Source organism: Micromesistius poutassou (genome assembly GCF_964030765.1).
Source record: "Micromesistius poutassou genome assembly, chromosome: 1".
NCBI classification, from domain to species: domain Eukaryota; kingdom Metazoa; phylum Chordata; class Actinopteri; order Gadiformes; family Gadidae; genus Micromesistius; species Micromesistius poutassou.
Window position 1 is genome coordinate 8,960,633 of NC_140271.1, and position 16,662 is coordinate 8,977,294.

Sequence of the window (16,662 nt, forward strand, 5' to 3'; positions counted from 1 at the left end):
ATGTATTCATAATAAAGACGCTAGTTAAAACGTTAAACCATAGACCAGTGTCAACACCGCAAAGTAGGCCTATCGAATGGTCACAAACCAGTTTAACTGTCCGCATTGCTGACACTTTACTTGTATCCAAACTATCTTGGAAAGGCATGAACAATTCGTTTTAAGCGTTTAGCCTCTTTCTTTAAACGTAGGCTATAGGCCTACCAACATTACGATATTAAATTTTGTCGGAATACGAATTCCACGTGGCTAAACCTTACACCAATTGGGATTTGCGGCATATTTTTCCCGAAGACGCTGCAATTCAGCAAAAGTTGTAACGCCAAATGTGTCGTTAAACAAACGAAAGACAATAAACACAGGAGCTGCCGGCCAAGTAGCTCGACATAAAGCCTTCCTTTATCTTTCCAATGGACTTTATTCTGATGTAAATGTTACTCGAGGATTAGTGGTGCTGTTCTATGATCGCTCGGCCGATATCGCCAAAGCCCGTGTAATCCGCTGTTAGAGGGGAACACCCCGCCAACAAGATCAGGGCCCTTTCAAACATATGGTAATTCAACTCTAATCGGGTGCGACTCCGACTCGATTCCACCTGGTGGTCGAATATGATCATCACCGGTCACGCCAAAACACGTATTGCAAAGTGCAAAGGACAATCCACGCGCTGCTGCGAATGCGTATAAGCTGTAGCTTTCCAAAGCTAGTGTTCTGCTAGTATTGCGAGGCCCCTCGTGAACAATTAACTCTTGAAACGCCCCGCCTTACTTAAAATGCAACGCATTCTTCAAATGCATAGGCCTAGCTTAATGCTTTGTCGGCAGACCAACTCTTTAAATACGTCCTAGCTTTACCTGCGTCATATTCACAAATAACACACAATCAGACCAACCATTAAGATAAGTCCTATGCTTTACCTGCCTCATATGCCCATATGATCCAAAATGATGATCACAGTGAAAAATCATTAACCTACTAACTCTAGTTCACTGATTTTGATTTAGTAATCTTCCTAAACTATTTAATTGTGTCCTGGGAAATTGATAATATATTAATCTCCAAAACATGTATGCTAATAAATGGATTACATTATAACATTAAACACAACATTGTACATTCAAATCTATAAACCAGATCTCTTCTGAAATTCAATGAATAGGCCCATTCCTACAAGTCATTTAATCCTGTCATCCAAGGACTTTGTAGGTTGGGGGAGGGACTTAATCAGCTTAACTCTTTTATAGGGATTTCCCATATTAGTGTATACCTGTAAGTTATAGTTTCTGAAAACACTTTTAACTACATACCTTGTCTCTTTAAAGGTTTCTGAGTTTCCTCAATAAACAATCCAATATTTTTTGAATAACGAGGCCTGCATATTGGACTGTGTGTGGCAGTTACCGTTGTGATCTCTGTGGCTAGGAATCTCATGGAGATGTTTTTTTTGGCCCAGTATATCACATAGTGTTTCCTGTTTTGTTGTGCATGTTGCATATTGTTGGTGTTATGGAGAGAGACAGGGTCAGCAGTGACCTATGGCTGTGGTGGCTATAGCTGGACTTCAACCAGCCATGACCCCGAGATAAGATGGGGTGCAGGTCAGAGACCAGAACCCTGGGAGAGGAGCTGCACAACTAGTTCCCAATACCAGCATAGGGAAAAAAGGGCCCATGAGATCCCATGTCTGGTGGTGTCCTGAACTGAAGGAATTTATGCAAAGAGGTATCCGTGCCACCTGAATGTATACAGGGCCCAGAATAAACACCTGCTACCACCAGCCAGGGGTGGATTGGATGATGTGGAACAGTTCTGGGTTACATATAGACCTACCAATGAAAACAATCACATGGCTGGTGGATTTTTCCACTCTGACGAGTAAACATCCTTCTCTTCTCCTCTCTCGTTCTGCTGGAACTTTCAGCAGCCTTTGACACAGTGAACCCCCAGATTCTCCACTCCCCCTCCAAGAATTGTGAATCTCAGGCTCTGCACTCGCCCTCTTAACATCCTACCTTTAGGATCACACTTACAGGGTGGCCTGGAAATAATCTGTGTCGGATCCTTGTAGTCTTATTACTGGAGTCCCTCAGGGTTCTGTCCTGGGTCTCATTCTCTTCTCTCTGTAGACCAAGTCACTGGGTTTTATCATTCACCCCCTTGGCGTTTACTACTACCGCTATGCGGATGACACACTTATTCTGTCTTCTTCACGGTCTGAAAGACAGGTAGAAGCACAAACCTCTGCATGTCTGGCAGACATCTCCCACTGGATGTCGACACACCACCTGAAACTCAATCTGGACTGAGCTGCCCTTCGTCCAGGGAAGGTCCCTATCCATGACTTTTCCTTCAATACCGACAGCTCAATGGTGCCTGCGCCTCAGAAGTTAAGGAACCCAGGTGTGATACTGTGACCACCAGTAACTGCTTGCATTCGACTCAAGTCACTAGTACTTGTAGTACCTACCATGCTGCAAAGGGCTCATCATACATCCAGGACATGGTCAAACCCTACACCCCGGTCCGTCCACCAAACTCTATGCCAAATGGCTTGCTACTCCCCCTCTTCCTGGGGAGCAGCCGCTAAACAAAATCTTGATTTTTTTAGTGTCCTGGCTCCACAATGGTTGAACAAGCTCCCCACTGACATCAGGACAGCTGAGACCCTACCCAACTGATCAAAGTGCATCTTGGCCCATAAAACTAAAGAATCTCTATCTCTCTCTATCTCTGCTTATTTGATCAATGTATCTACTCAAATGATTCTTGCACTCTTGGGTGTAGATCTTCATTATTGAATGCACTTATTGTAAATCGCGTCAGCGATTTACAATAAGTGCATATGATAAATGTATGCATGTAGTGCCATCTAAATAAGGGGACAATCAGCACCATGGAATTTAAACAGAAATGTATTGTGAAGGACACAGTTTTTGAAGACGATTTGGTAAATGCAAATTCTATGTTTTGAATTAAATACAAAAGTGCTTTTTGCAAATCAATATGCAAACAAAAGCTTTGCCTATGTTTGTGTTTAGATGCCAGAGTGCTTTGGATGACAGAGTGTCTCTAAAGTCAACATTGTAGAGTGTCCTGCTTGGGAGGAACCTAGCCTGTCAGGTTATAGCGATATACCACACCTTGCCAATGTAATGAATACTATAGGCAAAGGGGAATGCGGTAGGTTTACACATTAAGACTAGCCCACAATGCTTCTTCCAGCTCAGTTTGTAATAAAATAATATTATTGTAGGCTATTTATGTTGTAATGGGTAATTTATTTTTAGGTAATAAGGCTTTAGATGCAGTTTGTCATTTCAGTGCTCTTTGTCTGGCTCTGACCTGCTGTTTATAAATTTGCTTTATATTCTCGGCATACAGCAAAACTTCTATAAACTATAAACGTATACAATTTTTTGTGGTGTCCCCCTATAGGTGGAAATCCAGGGCTAGTTAAGAGTTTGGGGAGACATGAGAAATAGTCCTATAGAGGAGGAAGAAGAAGGCTTACCTGCTCAGAGGGTTGTGCTTACCTGTACAGTACAGCAATAAAGTGCAATAAAAAGTGTTGTTATTCACCACATTTGAAATGCATTTGTGTGATTAAATTCCACAAAAGGCTGGCCTGTATTATTACATTTATCAAAAATATTAGACTGTTTACATCATAGTCTAATAGTTATTAGACTATGATGGATTATTGAAAGGGCGGTTCTCTATGAACGGTTATATTTTGAGCAATTATATTAAATTATTTGACCTATTAAGTTATTTGGTCAAATAACTTAATAGGTCAAATAACTTAATAGAATTGCTCAAAATATAACCGTTCATAAAGCCCTTTCAATAATCCAAAACAAACAAGGTTACAACAGGAATCCTGTAGAGAGAGAAATGAATAGCCATAAGTGTAATACTAATATTCATCCAATGATTCACAGATGTACAATAGTAGCAATCTTGACACGTTTCAAAATAGCATAACCCCTCTGTGAATGTTGCATTTTCTAATTTGGGCAGGAGTATCCACAGCCTACCTATAGGCAGCCTAGAGATTGAAGCCTAACCCCTTATCTGCTGCTACTACAAAATGTCATGTTATGTATAGCTGTTATTGATTGGAAATACACAATATAAAATAGAGGGGTAAATGTACAGGCATATGTATGGATTTCAGTGATATTTATCACTACTTATTTCTGTAGCTGCAGAACATTTGGGAAAGCCTCGAGGGAACATCCCAAGGACAGAGTGCTTAAGAGCTTCCTTGCCTTTGGAGGTGTACTGACGTGCTGCTGTCCTGTTCTGTTGTTCATGGTGAAGTAGGCAGAGACACCCTGTGTCATCGGATATAGCCACTAACTATAGGAACACTCGGAGAGGTCACATGATTCTAGAAGCAGGAAGTTACATTACAGAATTCTGGGAACAGGGGGGGGGGGGGCGCTGCCTTCTTTCCCAAAAATCATGTCATGTGATACTGAGATTATAGAGAGAGAGAGAGAGAGAGAGAGAGAGAGAGAGTAACGAAAGGAAGTAAGAAAGAAAGCAGGGCAGATCTGGCAAATTGCTGATCATGGTATAGGAATTTTTTTAATGCAAGTCGCATGGACATACACGTTAGACACTAAGAACAAAAAAAGACATGAGGAGGAAAGTATTCCCCCAAGCAGACCCTCTGTCGGCACTGTCAGAAGAACAGAGGAAAGGGGCATCTAGAAGGTTTCTATTCAGAGGCCGTCGACTGCTTGCATCTGTTACAGTAATTCCACTGTGCAGTGTGGACACCAACCCTGCAGTGAAACCTAATCCACTGCGGCTCAGACACATAATAACATTTACTAACACAATCTCGCTTCAGCAGCTCCAGGAAGTGCAGGAGACGAGATGCAGACGCGGGCAACAAAGACACAAAGACCCTGACCAGATGCATGTTTGAGAGAACAACAAATCGACCCCCCAGATAAGAATTTCTGTGTACATGTGTTTAAAGAAAGCAAACGACGGTCAATGTGTCTTTGTTGTTGTTTGGTTCATATTCTTGGAGTTCATCCAACCGTCGTAAGAGTTAAAAAAAAAAAAAAGTAAAAGGTTGAGGTCAGAGTTCATCGTTGGCATCACCGTTCAAAACACGAGTGAACCATGGTGATTACCGGTATGTTAGTTAGGTGCTCGAAACCAAGGAGAAGAGAAGAGTTTGAGGGTTTGATTGCGGGCAAATGAGATCGACAGAATGGATTTCTATCCGCTCCTCTCCTGTTCTGCGGCCGAGGGGCCTTGTGTCTATCAGTTAGAGTACATCTCAGATAAGAAAACCGTAAGAGTTCTCCAGCTGTCAGCTCACGAGGACTTTTATCTACCCGACACATTTACACCGTCGCACAAGATGAGGGCCAGAAAACGGCCGTCCTCTGGGTAAAATAGTTCTGGGTACCAGACGTGATTTGACTGATGTCAATGTCGTTGAAGTTCAAAATGTTGCATATTGAGTTTGTCTTGAGTCATCATGTTGTTACAGAGTAGATTCATGCTGAAAGGTTTTAATGAAACAACAACAAAGGATCCTGCAGGTTCCATATTGTACTTTATTCATGGGGAACGTCTGACATTAATAAATCCTTTTCTGTTTTCTTTGTCATGTGATGGATTCTCATTCGTTCCAACATGGCAACATGCTCCATACATACATTCCGTGCCTTGGCCCGGTCCACTGTCTGCTTCACAGACTACTGGATGTGAAGTGGAGCGTGTGATATGGGGTAAGCAGCGCATGGACCTATACACATTAACGTTACATAAAAGAGAACGTGGAACAACGTTCAAGGCATATCCTTGACTGGTGCCGCGATGTGACACACTTCCAATTCAAACAGGATATCAAGGTAGGCTGTAATGTAGAGAGAAAAGGAATGCGATCAGGACCCCCTGCTGCCAGCTTTGAAAGAAGTCCAGTTGCCCCTGTGGTATAATCATTGGTTAGGACGTTATGTTCGCTCGGATGCAATCACAGACACGTTCAGATCTCGGGGAAGTTGGGGTGATTCGATTTTAATTTGCGGAGACGAGAAACAGATTTTTGTGTGATTTCATGTGGCGCGTACAAAGCTTAAGTGCTTAAAATAGTACATTTAGTTTTCTCAGAATATATTCATATTCTAACACATGGAAACAAATAGCCACAGTGCTTTCTTCTTTAAAAGCCACACAATGGAGGTTGGATTAAATTGTTCCAGCTTCCAGTTTGAGGACCCAAACCGCAGCCAGAACAACTGCCTTCAGGAGAAGGGGAGACCGACCATCAATTACTGCTCCAACAAAGACTTGACATGCTGAGGGAACACCTACAGTGTTACAGGGCATTCACCCAAAGGCTATAGCTGTCCGTCCCTCCCTCCTCTCTCTCTGTCTCTCTGTCTCTCTCGCTCTCTCTCTCGCTTACCCTTTCTCTCTCTCTGTTCTCTCTCTCTCTCTCTCTCTCTCTCTCTCTCTCTCTCTCTCTCTCTCTCTCTCTCTCTCTCTCTCTCTCTCTCACTTGCTCCTCATCTGCTCTGCTTCCATTGTTTCCAAACCCCTCCCTTCTTCTCTCTCTGGTCTGTCTCTGCCCCTCTTGTCCAGGATGTTCCCGGGCGCTCCATAGTGCTTAAGTCCAGGGCACCTGTCTGCCTGTGTTGCTCTATTGAAGTGTCTGTCAGTCTGTCTGTCTGCCTATCTGTCAACGTCTCTCTTTTTAAATACTTTTCTATGTGGCTGTCCTGCACAACCTGTATTCAGCCGGTATGCGGGGTCAATGTAAACTACATCATGATATGATGGAAAAACTCTAGTACACACCAATAAGATGTACTTTATTTACTGGGACTCAATCAATCCATTTTAAAATGGTCATGGTTGGCAAAAATGGAATCTTGGATCAAGCAGTCTTATTACGTTATATAATTTCTGGGAAACCAGAACCGCAAGGGGGTGGAGTTATGCCTTGCTTCCTGTTAGGTTAGGGAGATATTCTACCAAAGAGTAATCAGATGGGGCTTTAAGGAAGGGATTTTACTAAGTGAATTCCCACAGTCTACACAGTGTTTATTTTAAACCTTTAATTTACGTTTACTACTTCTGCCTGGGTTTCTGTTCACCAATTACCTGCTTTTCTGGTTCCTGCCTCCAATAACATGATTGGTTGGAACAAATATTAAACAAAAGAAAATTGCAAAGCCGCATTCACACAGATTTCAGCTTGTGTGCAATCAGACTGATATGTGGGACTAACTTAAAAGTAGTTCAATACAGTTGACTGAAAATATGCCCATTTAAATACATGTAATGCAAATGTGTGTGTGTGTGTGTGTGTGTGTGTGTGTGTGTGTGTGTGTGTGTGTGTGTGCGTGCCTGCATGTGTTGTTTGTGGCCAAACGTGTGTGTGTGTGTGTGTGTGTATATCAGCCTATGTGTGTCCCTTTGTGTGTTTTGAATGCCTATGCATCTGTGTGTGTATGTGTGTGTATATCAGCCTATGCCTGTCCCTGTGTGTGTGTGCATGCACATGTTTTTTGTGGCCATGCATCTGTGTATGTGTGTGTGCGTGTGTGTCCAGATAGCAGAAACACCCTTTCTAGTTGAGTGCCAGTGTGTCTGTGCCACTCTGTGGAGCCCCCTGTTGACCCATGGTGACAGCCCACCATTCGCCACCACTCACTATACGTGTTGTCTCTTGGTAGGAGCCCCAGGGTCTGGACTGTGTTTTGGAAACAGAAAGTTAGGCGTCATATGATTCAGATTGTCTGTTTGCCTGTCTATGTGTCTAGTGTCTCCCAAACCCTCCACATGTCTCTCTGTCTCATGCATGTATGCCTGTCTACCATTCCTCTACCGATACGTTCAGTCATTTGGTAATCCTGTTGAGGTATATGAATTAGTCATTGTTATTTTAACTGATGAATCTGCAGAATGGCTAAATTAATAAGTGACCGTTCATCACACTTGTATTCTGAGGTTTAGCTTGTTTCACTGATGGTCAGTATTTATATGCTCATAATGCTAATAATTATTATATGATAATTATAAGGCTCCTTATTACTCCTCGGATTTCTGATTGCTTGTTCTGAATCCAAAGTCTAAGGTTTTTGCTGAGACATGGAGAAGCGTCAGTCGACCCCCTCACTGTAGCCTGCAGGGGGAAGATAGCTGTAGGGATGGCTGGGAGGCTGATTGCAGCATCCCTTGCTAATTCAACCGGTCAATTCCAACAAGTCAATTCATCGTGTTCTAATTTGTGTGGTGAGATTGACTGAATTGTGTCTCTATGTTCTTTCCCTTGGTAAAGAGACAGAGAGGCCACTTTATTGACCAGCTACAGACCATCCAGGCTACCGTGTTGTCATGGGATTTGGAAGATGCCCACATAAACACCTACAGCTGTATTTGTGTTTGTGTGTGCATGTGTGCGTGTGTCTGTGTGTGTGTGTGTGTGTGTGTGTGTGTGTTTGTGTATATGTTGGATGTAGCATGATGTCAGTGCACATATGGGGACAATCTTGTTTTTTTCGGTGATCTGTCTTTTGGGTTTCTCTGTCTTTCTCTCTCTCACACACAAACATGCACACACAGACACACACACACACACACATACTTGAACCCCTGCATGAAGACTCCCTATTGTTTAAACACATGTACACACACACATGTACACTTTATCTTACATGGACATATGCACATGGAAGCACACTCCCACAAATGAACACACATGCACACGCACGCACACACAGAATCACATATATTCACAGAGAGGCTCTGCATGTGTGACCTCTGGTTGACGCTGTTTCTGTGTTTCCTACATCCATCTCGGTACCTGGTTTCCTCAGAGGTCTGTGACCCAGCCCTGTTCTCCAGTTTCCTCTCTTTGAACCTGATCCCCTTCACACTGGGCGGCCATTTTGGCTCTGCTGGCCCAGGTCTAAACTTAAACCCTTCCAGAGGAAACCTCTAAGACATTTTGACCCTATAACAAAGTGTTGTGGTCCCCAACCAGTTATTAACACTCATAACATAGTCCCTTGTTACAATTTCCGAAATATAGACAGACAGCAAGCAAAGGTATGGTGGCCAGGGGCTGTAGTGCCCACTCAGTGTGACAAAACTGATTATGTTGTACCAAGAATACATTGTTATTGTTAATTCATGTTAATAAAATACTGTAAAAATAAATAAGACTTATGCATTCATTTGTCTGTTATTCCCTTCCGATGTTATTTATCTTAGTTTTTTACTGCGTTTGTGTTTACTTGTGTGTTACTTACTAGATACTAGACAATCCTTACCCCTTCACGTTATTTTACACAATTGACACATACTTTCTACCAAAACTAGTCCCTAGTGGCCTTGACTGTTCAAAAGGTAGAAGGTAAACACTTCCACTGTGTAAAAAATAAAATCAGGCGATAACGGGTACTGTCAGACAAAGATACTGTCTGTGGGTAGTTTTCTCCTGCTTTTACTGCCCTTTCTCTCCGAACACACATCAATAGGAAGGAGTGTGTGAGTGTGTACACAGTGTGGGAAGTCAAAAGGGCGCCCGGTGGGATGACTGTATCTGTAGATGTGGGTGAACGCGCTTCTTCTTTACTGGCAGGTGATGAAAAAAAATAATCCACCTCCCCCCTCATGTTTCACCAGCATGATGAGTGGGTGATCTATCATGCCTGAGTAATGCAATATCACTTTATGCCCAGGCACACTTGTTTTCCCAGATACATGCAAACATACACACAAGTAACACATTTGCACACTCATGACAAAAACTCCCTCATTATGCCATCCTTGTTCTGCAAGCATGTGTTTGCAAATTTGTCCTGCAAACACACTCATTCGTTTAGGCCCACACACAGACACACACACACACACACACACACACACACACACACGCCCACGGAGGCTGTCATCATAGCAACGATGCTGACGATAAAGCCAGAGTTGGGGCATCCCTGTGTGTGTGTGTGTGTGTGTGTGTGTGTGTGTGTGTGTGTCAGTGGTGAGACAGGTGGAGGGCCTAGTGCTGACAGGTAGGAGAGAGAGATTATTAGAACATGCACACATACCGATACACACACACACACACACACACACACACACACACACACATATACACACACACACACACACACACAATTATATGTACCCACACACACAAATACACACCCACAGATACAAATAGACACAAACACACACACACACATACTGTACATGAAGATATGTCTACTGGCATGGAGATAATCTTTTTGTCTACAAGGTATATGTAGATGGATGGGTACAGTAGGCTGTGGAGGCGAGGGAGACAGAGAGAGGGAGAGGGAATAACAACTGCTCTGTGTGTGTGTGTGTGTGTGTGTGGAGCTTTACAGTCCAGCGGTGTGACTTGGCCCTTTGTGGACTGGCCCAGGGGCAGAGCTTAAAGCACTGTAATTTTTATAATTACTCAAATCCTCGCATTGGTTCACACACACATGCATGCATTGTGTCATCGCTGCATCAACTTGTGGCGGGGCTCTGTGCCGGATTAATTTCTGACATGGTGCTTGGGATATTCATCACATAGGGACTCAGTTCTGCTCAAGATTGAAACCTCATTCCGAAGTCATTTGATTTGTTGTTGTTGTGGTTTTAGTTGTGGTGGTTGTTGTTGTCGTCATGGTTGTTGGTTTAGCCCTCTTGTGTTAAACATGTAGTGTATTATCGTACTTACCAATACTTTCTGTACATGATTTGGTGGAAGAACATCCTGTAGCCACAAAGTCATCCTCTGCTTTGCTAAGTTCAACCAGTCACCTCCCAATGAAAAGCCTGCTCACTTCACTTTTAACTCATGCTACCAAGTATATTTAGACACTGCAATGTACATATATAAACATCATTATGATGACCATTTGGTTGGCAAAGAAGCATTTCACTGCAGAATTAAATGTTTATGTTTATGTTTATGTAACATAAACATGTTTATGTAACATAAACATAAATATGTGTTTACTTGTTTGTTGTGTGTGACCCTAATGTATAAGGGAGAACACGGTTCTAGGTAAAGTGTATATATCAATCTCCACTTGGAAAACTTCCTTCAGGCTTAATAGCACTGATCCTGCTCGAGTTCAACATGGCTTTATTCCAAATAATTATGTTGTTGGTCCATTCATTTTCCTTCTAGAGTTGTTGTATTCAATGACATTTGAATGGTCAGAGACTGTTTAGATTGTGACTGGGGGTAGAGAATATTGTGGATTGTAAAGTATGGTTATGGAACATATCCTTGTTGAAATCAACATGATGTGTTTTAAGAGCATTTTAAGCGTTTTTTTTTAAAAAAAACACTTAATAATGAACCCACCTGAGGTAGGCATATAGCCCCCTATGAATATGTGTGTGTAATTTTTGGTCAGTGATAGCAAAAAACAATAATAGCCTCATAATAATAATATTTATATAATCATAAGAATAATAATAACAATTTGAATAACCATAACGATAATAATAATAGGCCTAATAATAATACTAAATCATAGGTTTTATATTAGGCCTACTCAGGTTATTTTTACACCTCATAAACATTTATTGCCTGAAATGAATCACTCGAATCGTTAAACTGTCTCAGGTTTTCCTTTGACCCAAATATCAACGGCACAACAAACTCTCCTTTCGTGCACTCTTTTCTTTTAGCCTTTCATCGAGGGCATTTTTTTCATCACGGTTGCATAATAAGAACCATTAAGTCGTTCCCAAATCATCCCGTAATGGCTGCCACTGCTTATTGTTCACATCCTCCATTGTCTCCCAGCGCCATTTTGGCTCTGCAGGGGTAGCAGCAGCTAGTTAGCCAGGGTGCTGTTGGCGTCTATCGTTAGCCGCTAATGAAAGCATGCTAGCTAGGCTGAGCCTCAGCCTCAATGCTGCTCGTTTTATCTGTCCCAGCTACTGACACAAGGCAATGAATGTGAATGTGCTCTCCATAATACTATTCTGGAACAAGGAAATATTATTGTGTAGGCTATTGGGTATTTTCTTTGCTTTTGAAATACCTTTGTGTTTTTAGTAGCCTAAGTTTGTCTTACACATGAGGTTTTTATAAAGATATTTCTGACATTTAGGCTATACTACTATTGATTATTCCGTCCTCAAATTAAAAAAATACTATTATTATGGGTTAGTGGGCCTATTAATTAATTAAAGCATACTACTAATAATACAAATAATAATAGTAATAGGCTAATAATAGCAATAATAATAGCAATGATAATAAAAGAATCCAGTCAGCTTTATTTATGTAGTTTTTATTGTTATTATCGTTTCCACTATGAAAATAATGTACAATAAATAATTTGACTTTTATTTTCACTATTAAAGAATCTCAATAAATAAACTAGGGTCTAAAACTCGTCAGCAGGGTTTTTCTCAGCAGATTGCCCGTCTCATTCACAAAGAGAACGAATCGTCTTTATTTTCCTAAAAGCAGCCCAGCTATCTGTATCTAGACGACACCACCGGTTCCTGAGAGTTTTTTAATAATCGCCGATTAAGCTGCACTGCATTCTTGGAATGGGCCTCAAACAATAGCCTATGGATAATAAAATAACATTTACAATGCTGGAAAAAATATATTTTAACAGGAGAATAAAACAGGAAAGGCAATAAATACCTGCAAATTTGACAAGAAGAGGAGAAGAAATGGACAAATCCAAATCATTTCAACTGAAAGGGTTAAACTCAAAATCATACTTTCCTTCGACGATTAGAAACATACTAAAAAAACGACCAGCTTCTTAAAATTATCTCAGGATTTCTTTGACTAGTTTTCCACACAAAAAAAAAACAATAGAAAAAAAGCAAAGTCAACTTTCTTCATAATTATGTGGGGAATGTTTCCGTGAAGCTCTCTTACAGCCAATTAGGCAAACAAGTTTTCCTCGACAAGCGTCTTCAAAAGGTCCATCATCGTCCCTTTAATTGTAGTCCTATCCTTCAATTTCCCGGGACAGATTAAAAGTTTAAATGCTGCAAGTCTATAGTACAGAGTGTGCTAGTGAACAAATCGAAATCCTCTTCGGAGAAGTCTACGGGGCTGTCCAGTGAGCTCTGCAGACTCGGCGACAGTGCGTCGGATATCTGCAGACAGGAGTCCCCGGCAAAGAAATTCAAATCGGGAAGAGAAGAGGAGGTGGTGGAGGAGTTGGAGAGCGAGGAAGAGACGGCCGGGGCGGCGGTGGAAGCGGAGATGGCCGTGGTTGTGATTGAGGAGTCCTGCTGCTCTGAAAACGCACCATCAGGGACCGATACCGCCCCAGCTGCCGCAGCCGAAGCCCCTTGTCCGGCCTCCTCCAACCGCATTGTCCTGGGGTTATCGGCGGTGGGCGTCGGGGTGAATGACGATGGGGACTGGCGGGTCGCAGGAGTGTCAGAAGGGCCAGATGCCACCGGCAACGGTTGCGTTTCGGGGTGGCTCAAACAGCCTCCCTCCTCGGGCGTGGGTTGCGCATTGTCCCTGTTGTCATTAGCGTAGGAAGTGGAGATGGAAACAGCAGCTGCCGTGGAAGAATTGCTGTTCCCAGGTTCACCATCCGACGAGGCTCCCCCGGTCCCCGAGGCCTCCAGCGGCTGGCTCGAATAAGGAGAGGAGGCATCGGCGCCTTCCAGAGGCTCGAACCCACCGGGGTCGCCCGATTCGTGCGCGCCCCCGCCCTCTCTGTGATGCGTGGTTTGGCGTTTGTGTTTCATGCGACGGTTCTGAAACCAGACTTTGACTTGGCGCTCGGTAAGATCCAGTAAGGCGGCGATCTCCACCCTCCTAGGCCGACACAGGTACTTATTAAAGTGGAACTCCTTCTCGAGCTCCAGCAGCTGTGTGTTGGTGTACGCAGTGCGCAGCCGACGGGACCCCGCGCCTCCGCAGTCTAGACCCGCCTGGTTCGGATCTGAGGACAGATAAGGAGAGAGAAATTAATGGATGGCACAGAAGCACAGAAAATGCATGGAGAATCAATATTAAAAAAAAACTGCACAAATAATGCCTCTGTATTATCGCAGTTTTGTAACGCGTTTTACCATTGCAGCCATGATTTAAATTCAAAAGCTGCGTCTGGAAATTATTAACACATTTTCTGCAAATAATTACTACCCCACATTAGTTCCCAGAGGGGGGAGCAGAATTTCCCCTCGGCTCTCATATCTGTATTAAAACAAGTACTATCACCAAGCACAGCCCTCCCATTCAGAAAGCAATCAAAAATCATAACGTTCACACCGGTGCAGCTAAGTGACCAATAAAACACACACATAAAGGAGAGATTATGACAATGTAAAATTGCGTATCCCCCTCTTCAAAGGCTCGCAGCCTCTGTCTGAGATTGCAGGCAGTTAAAGATCTGCATGTGTGATAAGATACAAAGACATGTACAAAACGTGAGGAAATTATACAATTGTTTAGCAGGATAACGAATTGTCCATTTCAATGGCTTTACTGAAAATATTTAATATCTAAAATAAAGGACAAATGCATAACATTAGGCAATGTAGGCACAGCTGTAACTTTATTTTAAAAAAAAAGATAATAAGGTACAAATATATATTTTTAATAGGCTGGATATTATCTATATCCGAATTAACAATATACTAAGGCAAGTATTTTGTGTTAAAAAAAATCCACATAGGCCTAATAGCATCATAATGCGTAGCTTAGCATATTTGCAAATGGCGTTTGTATACCATAGCTTGAATCCAATGTATAGTTGGCGTTCTATTATGCCCTGTCGTCTCCCAGCCCCCATACTTTGCGCGGTGGCCCTGCTTCGCCATTATATAGCACCATCCAATATGGCTACCTTCCCCATCACTAGCATGAATATGAATATCATCATCCCAGTGGATCGCTGCATCCAGATGGACCCTTGCTGAGATTCATTTGATCGAATTGTTAGTACAAAAAACCAACACATTATCATTAAGGTTATCGATAACGATTGGATTGAAAATGATATTTTTTTATGATGTCATGCATTTAATATCTGCCTAAAAATAAATATTTATGTGAGGAAAAACGATTTGTATGATGAAGGGTGGAGGCTGCATGCAAATGTTGAATCAGTCACGTATAATGTGTGTCGACTGTGTGTGTGTGTGTGTGTGTGTGTGTGTGTGTGTGTCTGTAACAATAAAATAGAAAGACATCAAACAGATAACCCCCATAGAATGTTAATAACTGGATGCAATTTTCATAAGAATATGAGATATTTCAAGCACTGCAGCATAATGCAGTAGTCCAGATATGGCTTCCTCAAAGAAGCCCCATCACCACAATGCACACAACTTCATGCAGATGGGCATGTTCACATCACAACGCAACTATAATGTCATAAAACGAAAGCCTCGTGTAATGCATTTCACTGTTCATGCTTTTATAGAAGTGTGTGGAATGGAAGGCATCGATGCAAACTGAGAAATACGACAATAAAATATGGATGTTGTGCTGAGAGTCTCCAGCATCCCTGCATAGTCTACTGACCTGTGGGCGAGTCTATGCCAGCCGAGGCGTACCCGGAGGCGGCAGGCGATGGAGAGGACGAGGCAGTCGGGATAATAGCTCCACCGCTGCTCGAACTATTCCCAGGCTTAGAGCACTTTTTCGACGATTTCTTCTCCTTCATCCAGGGGAATTCGTGGGCGAGTGGCCCGGTAGAGGTGGCCGTTGCCGGGCCCGGTACCTGGCCAGTCGGGCAGGGGTTCTGGGTAGCACGGTGGTGCGTCTGGAGGCCATTATTATGGGTGGAGGTTCTCCGGTTCTGCTGGCTCCTAGCAGTCGGTCTCGGCTGGCTAGCTGTGCAGGGGCTGAGGCTGGGGATGGTGTGCTCGAAGGGAGGCGGAATTACTGTCGACTCCTTGATTGATGAAGTTTGAAATGACTCCAGGACGGCAGGGAAGGACGTCAGGCACTCTGCTAGGGACGGCTGGCTGTTTATAAAACCGATCTCCCTCTCAAATTCAAAATTCATAGCTCCCTTAAACCAGTTTCACCTTAAACGGCGAGACCCCAAACAATCTCTTCCCCCAAAAAAACAAAATAGGGCCACTAAAAATAAAAGGAAAATAAAAAAACGCACGACCATAGATGCTCTCGTCCGCAATGGCGTATTTGCGGGGGCTATATAAAAAAATGTGTATATTGGTGATATTACTAGCGTATGGGGACCTGGGTAGGCTAAACTGAAGAACTATGGGGCGAAATTGCAGCCAATTCCTGGTCATGTGACCAACAACACCCAATAAGAGCCACTAGGCCTGGTGGTGGCTGTGAGAAACGCATTATTATTTTTCTTACAAATGCAATGAAAAAAATATCAGGCGATCCGTTGTTGTTTTGACTTAACAGGGGGTGGGGGGGGGGGGGGGGGAATTTCCCAAAATGAATAAAAAAGAAAGTGCTCGGTTACCATGTGTCTCTCTAGCTGCTGTCTGTGTCGCGTGGGCGTTGTGGCGCGTCCATGAGGGCCCTTTACCGCCAGACAAAAGAAAAGCTCGTCCTGCAGCAGATATTTTCGATCAAACGGGTGATGTAATGATTGTTAGCATTATGGTGAACGCAGCTAACTCCGTTTACAATCTGGCCCTCCAAAGAAACTACTGTTTGTAAGAGTG

The 16,662-nt window shown here is 42.8% G+C and overlaps 1 protein-coding gene across 1 annotated transcript; it reads right to left on the bottom strand.

The window, feature by feature from the left end:
- Positions 1-12,539: 12,539 nt before the first annotated feature.
- On the bottom strand, positions 12,540-16,019 carry hoxb2a (homeobox B2a; the record flags this gene model as incomplete). Its single annotated transcript, XM_084473486.1, has 2 exons — positions 12,540-13,946; positions 15,533-16,019. The coding sequence occupies 2 exons, from the start codon at positions 16,017-16,019 to the stop codon at positions 13,015-13,017; spliced, it is 1,419 nt and encodes a 472-aa protein (XP_084329612.1). The 3' UTR covers positions 12,540-13,014.
- Positions 16,020-16,662: the final 643 nt, after the last annotated feature.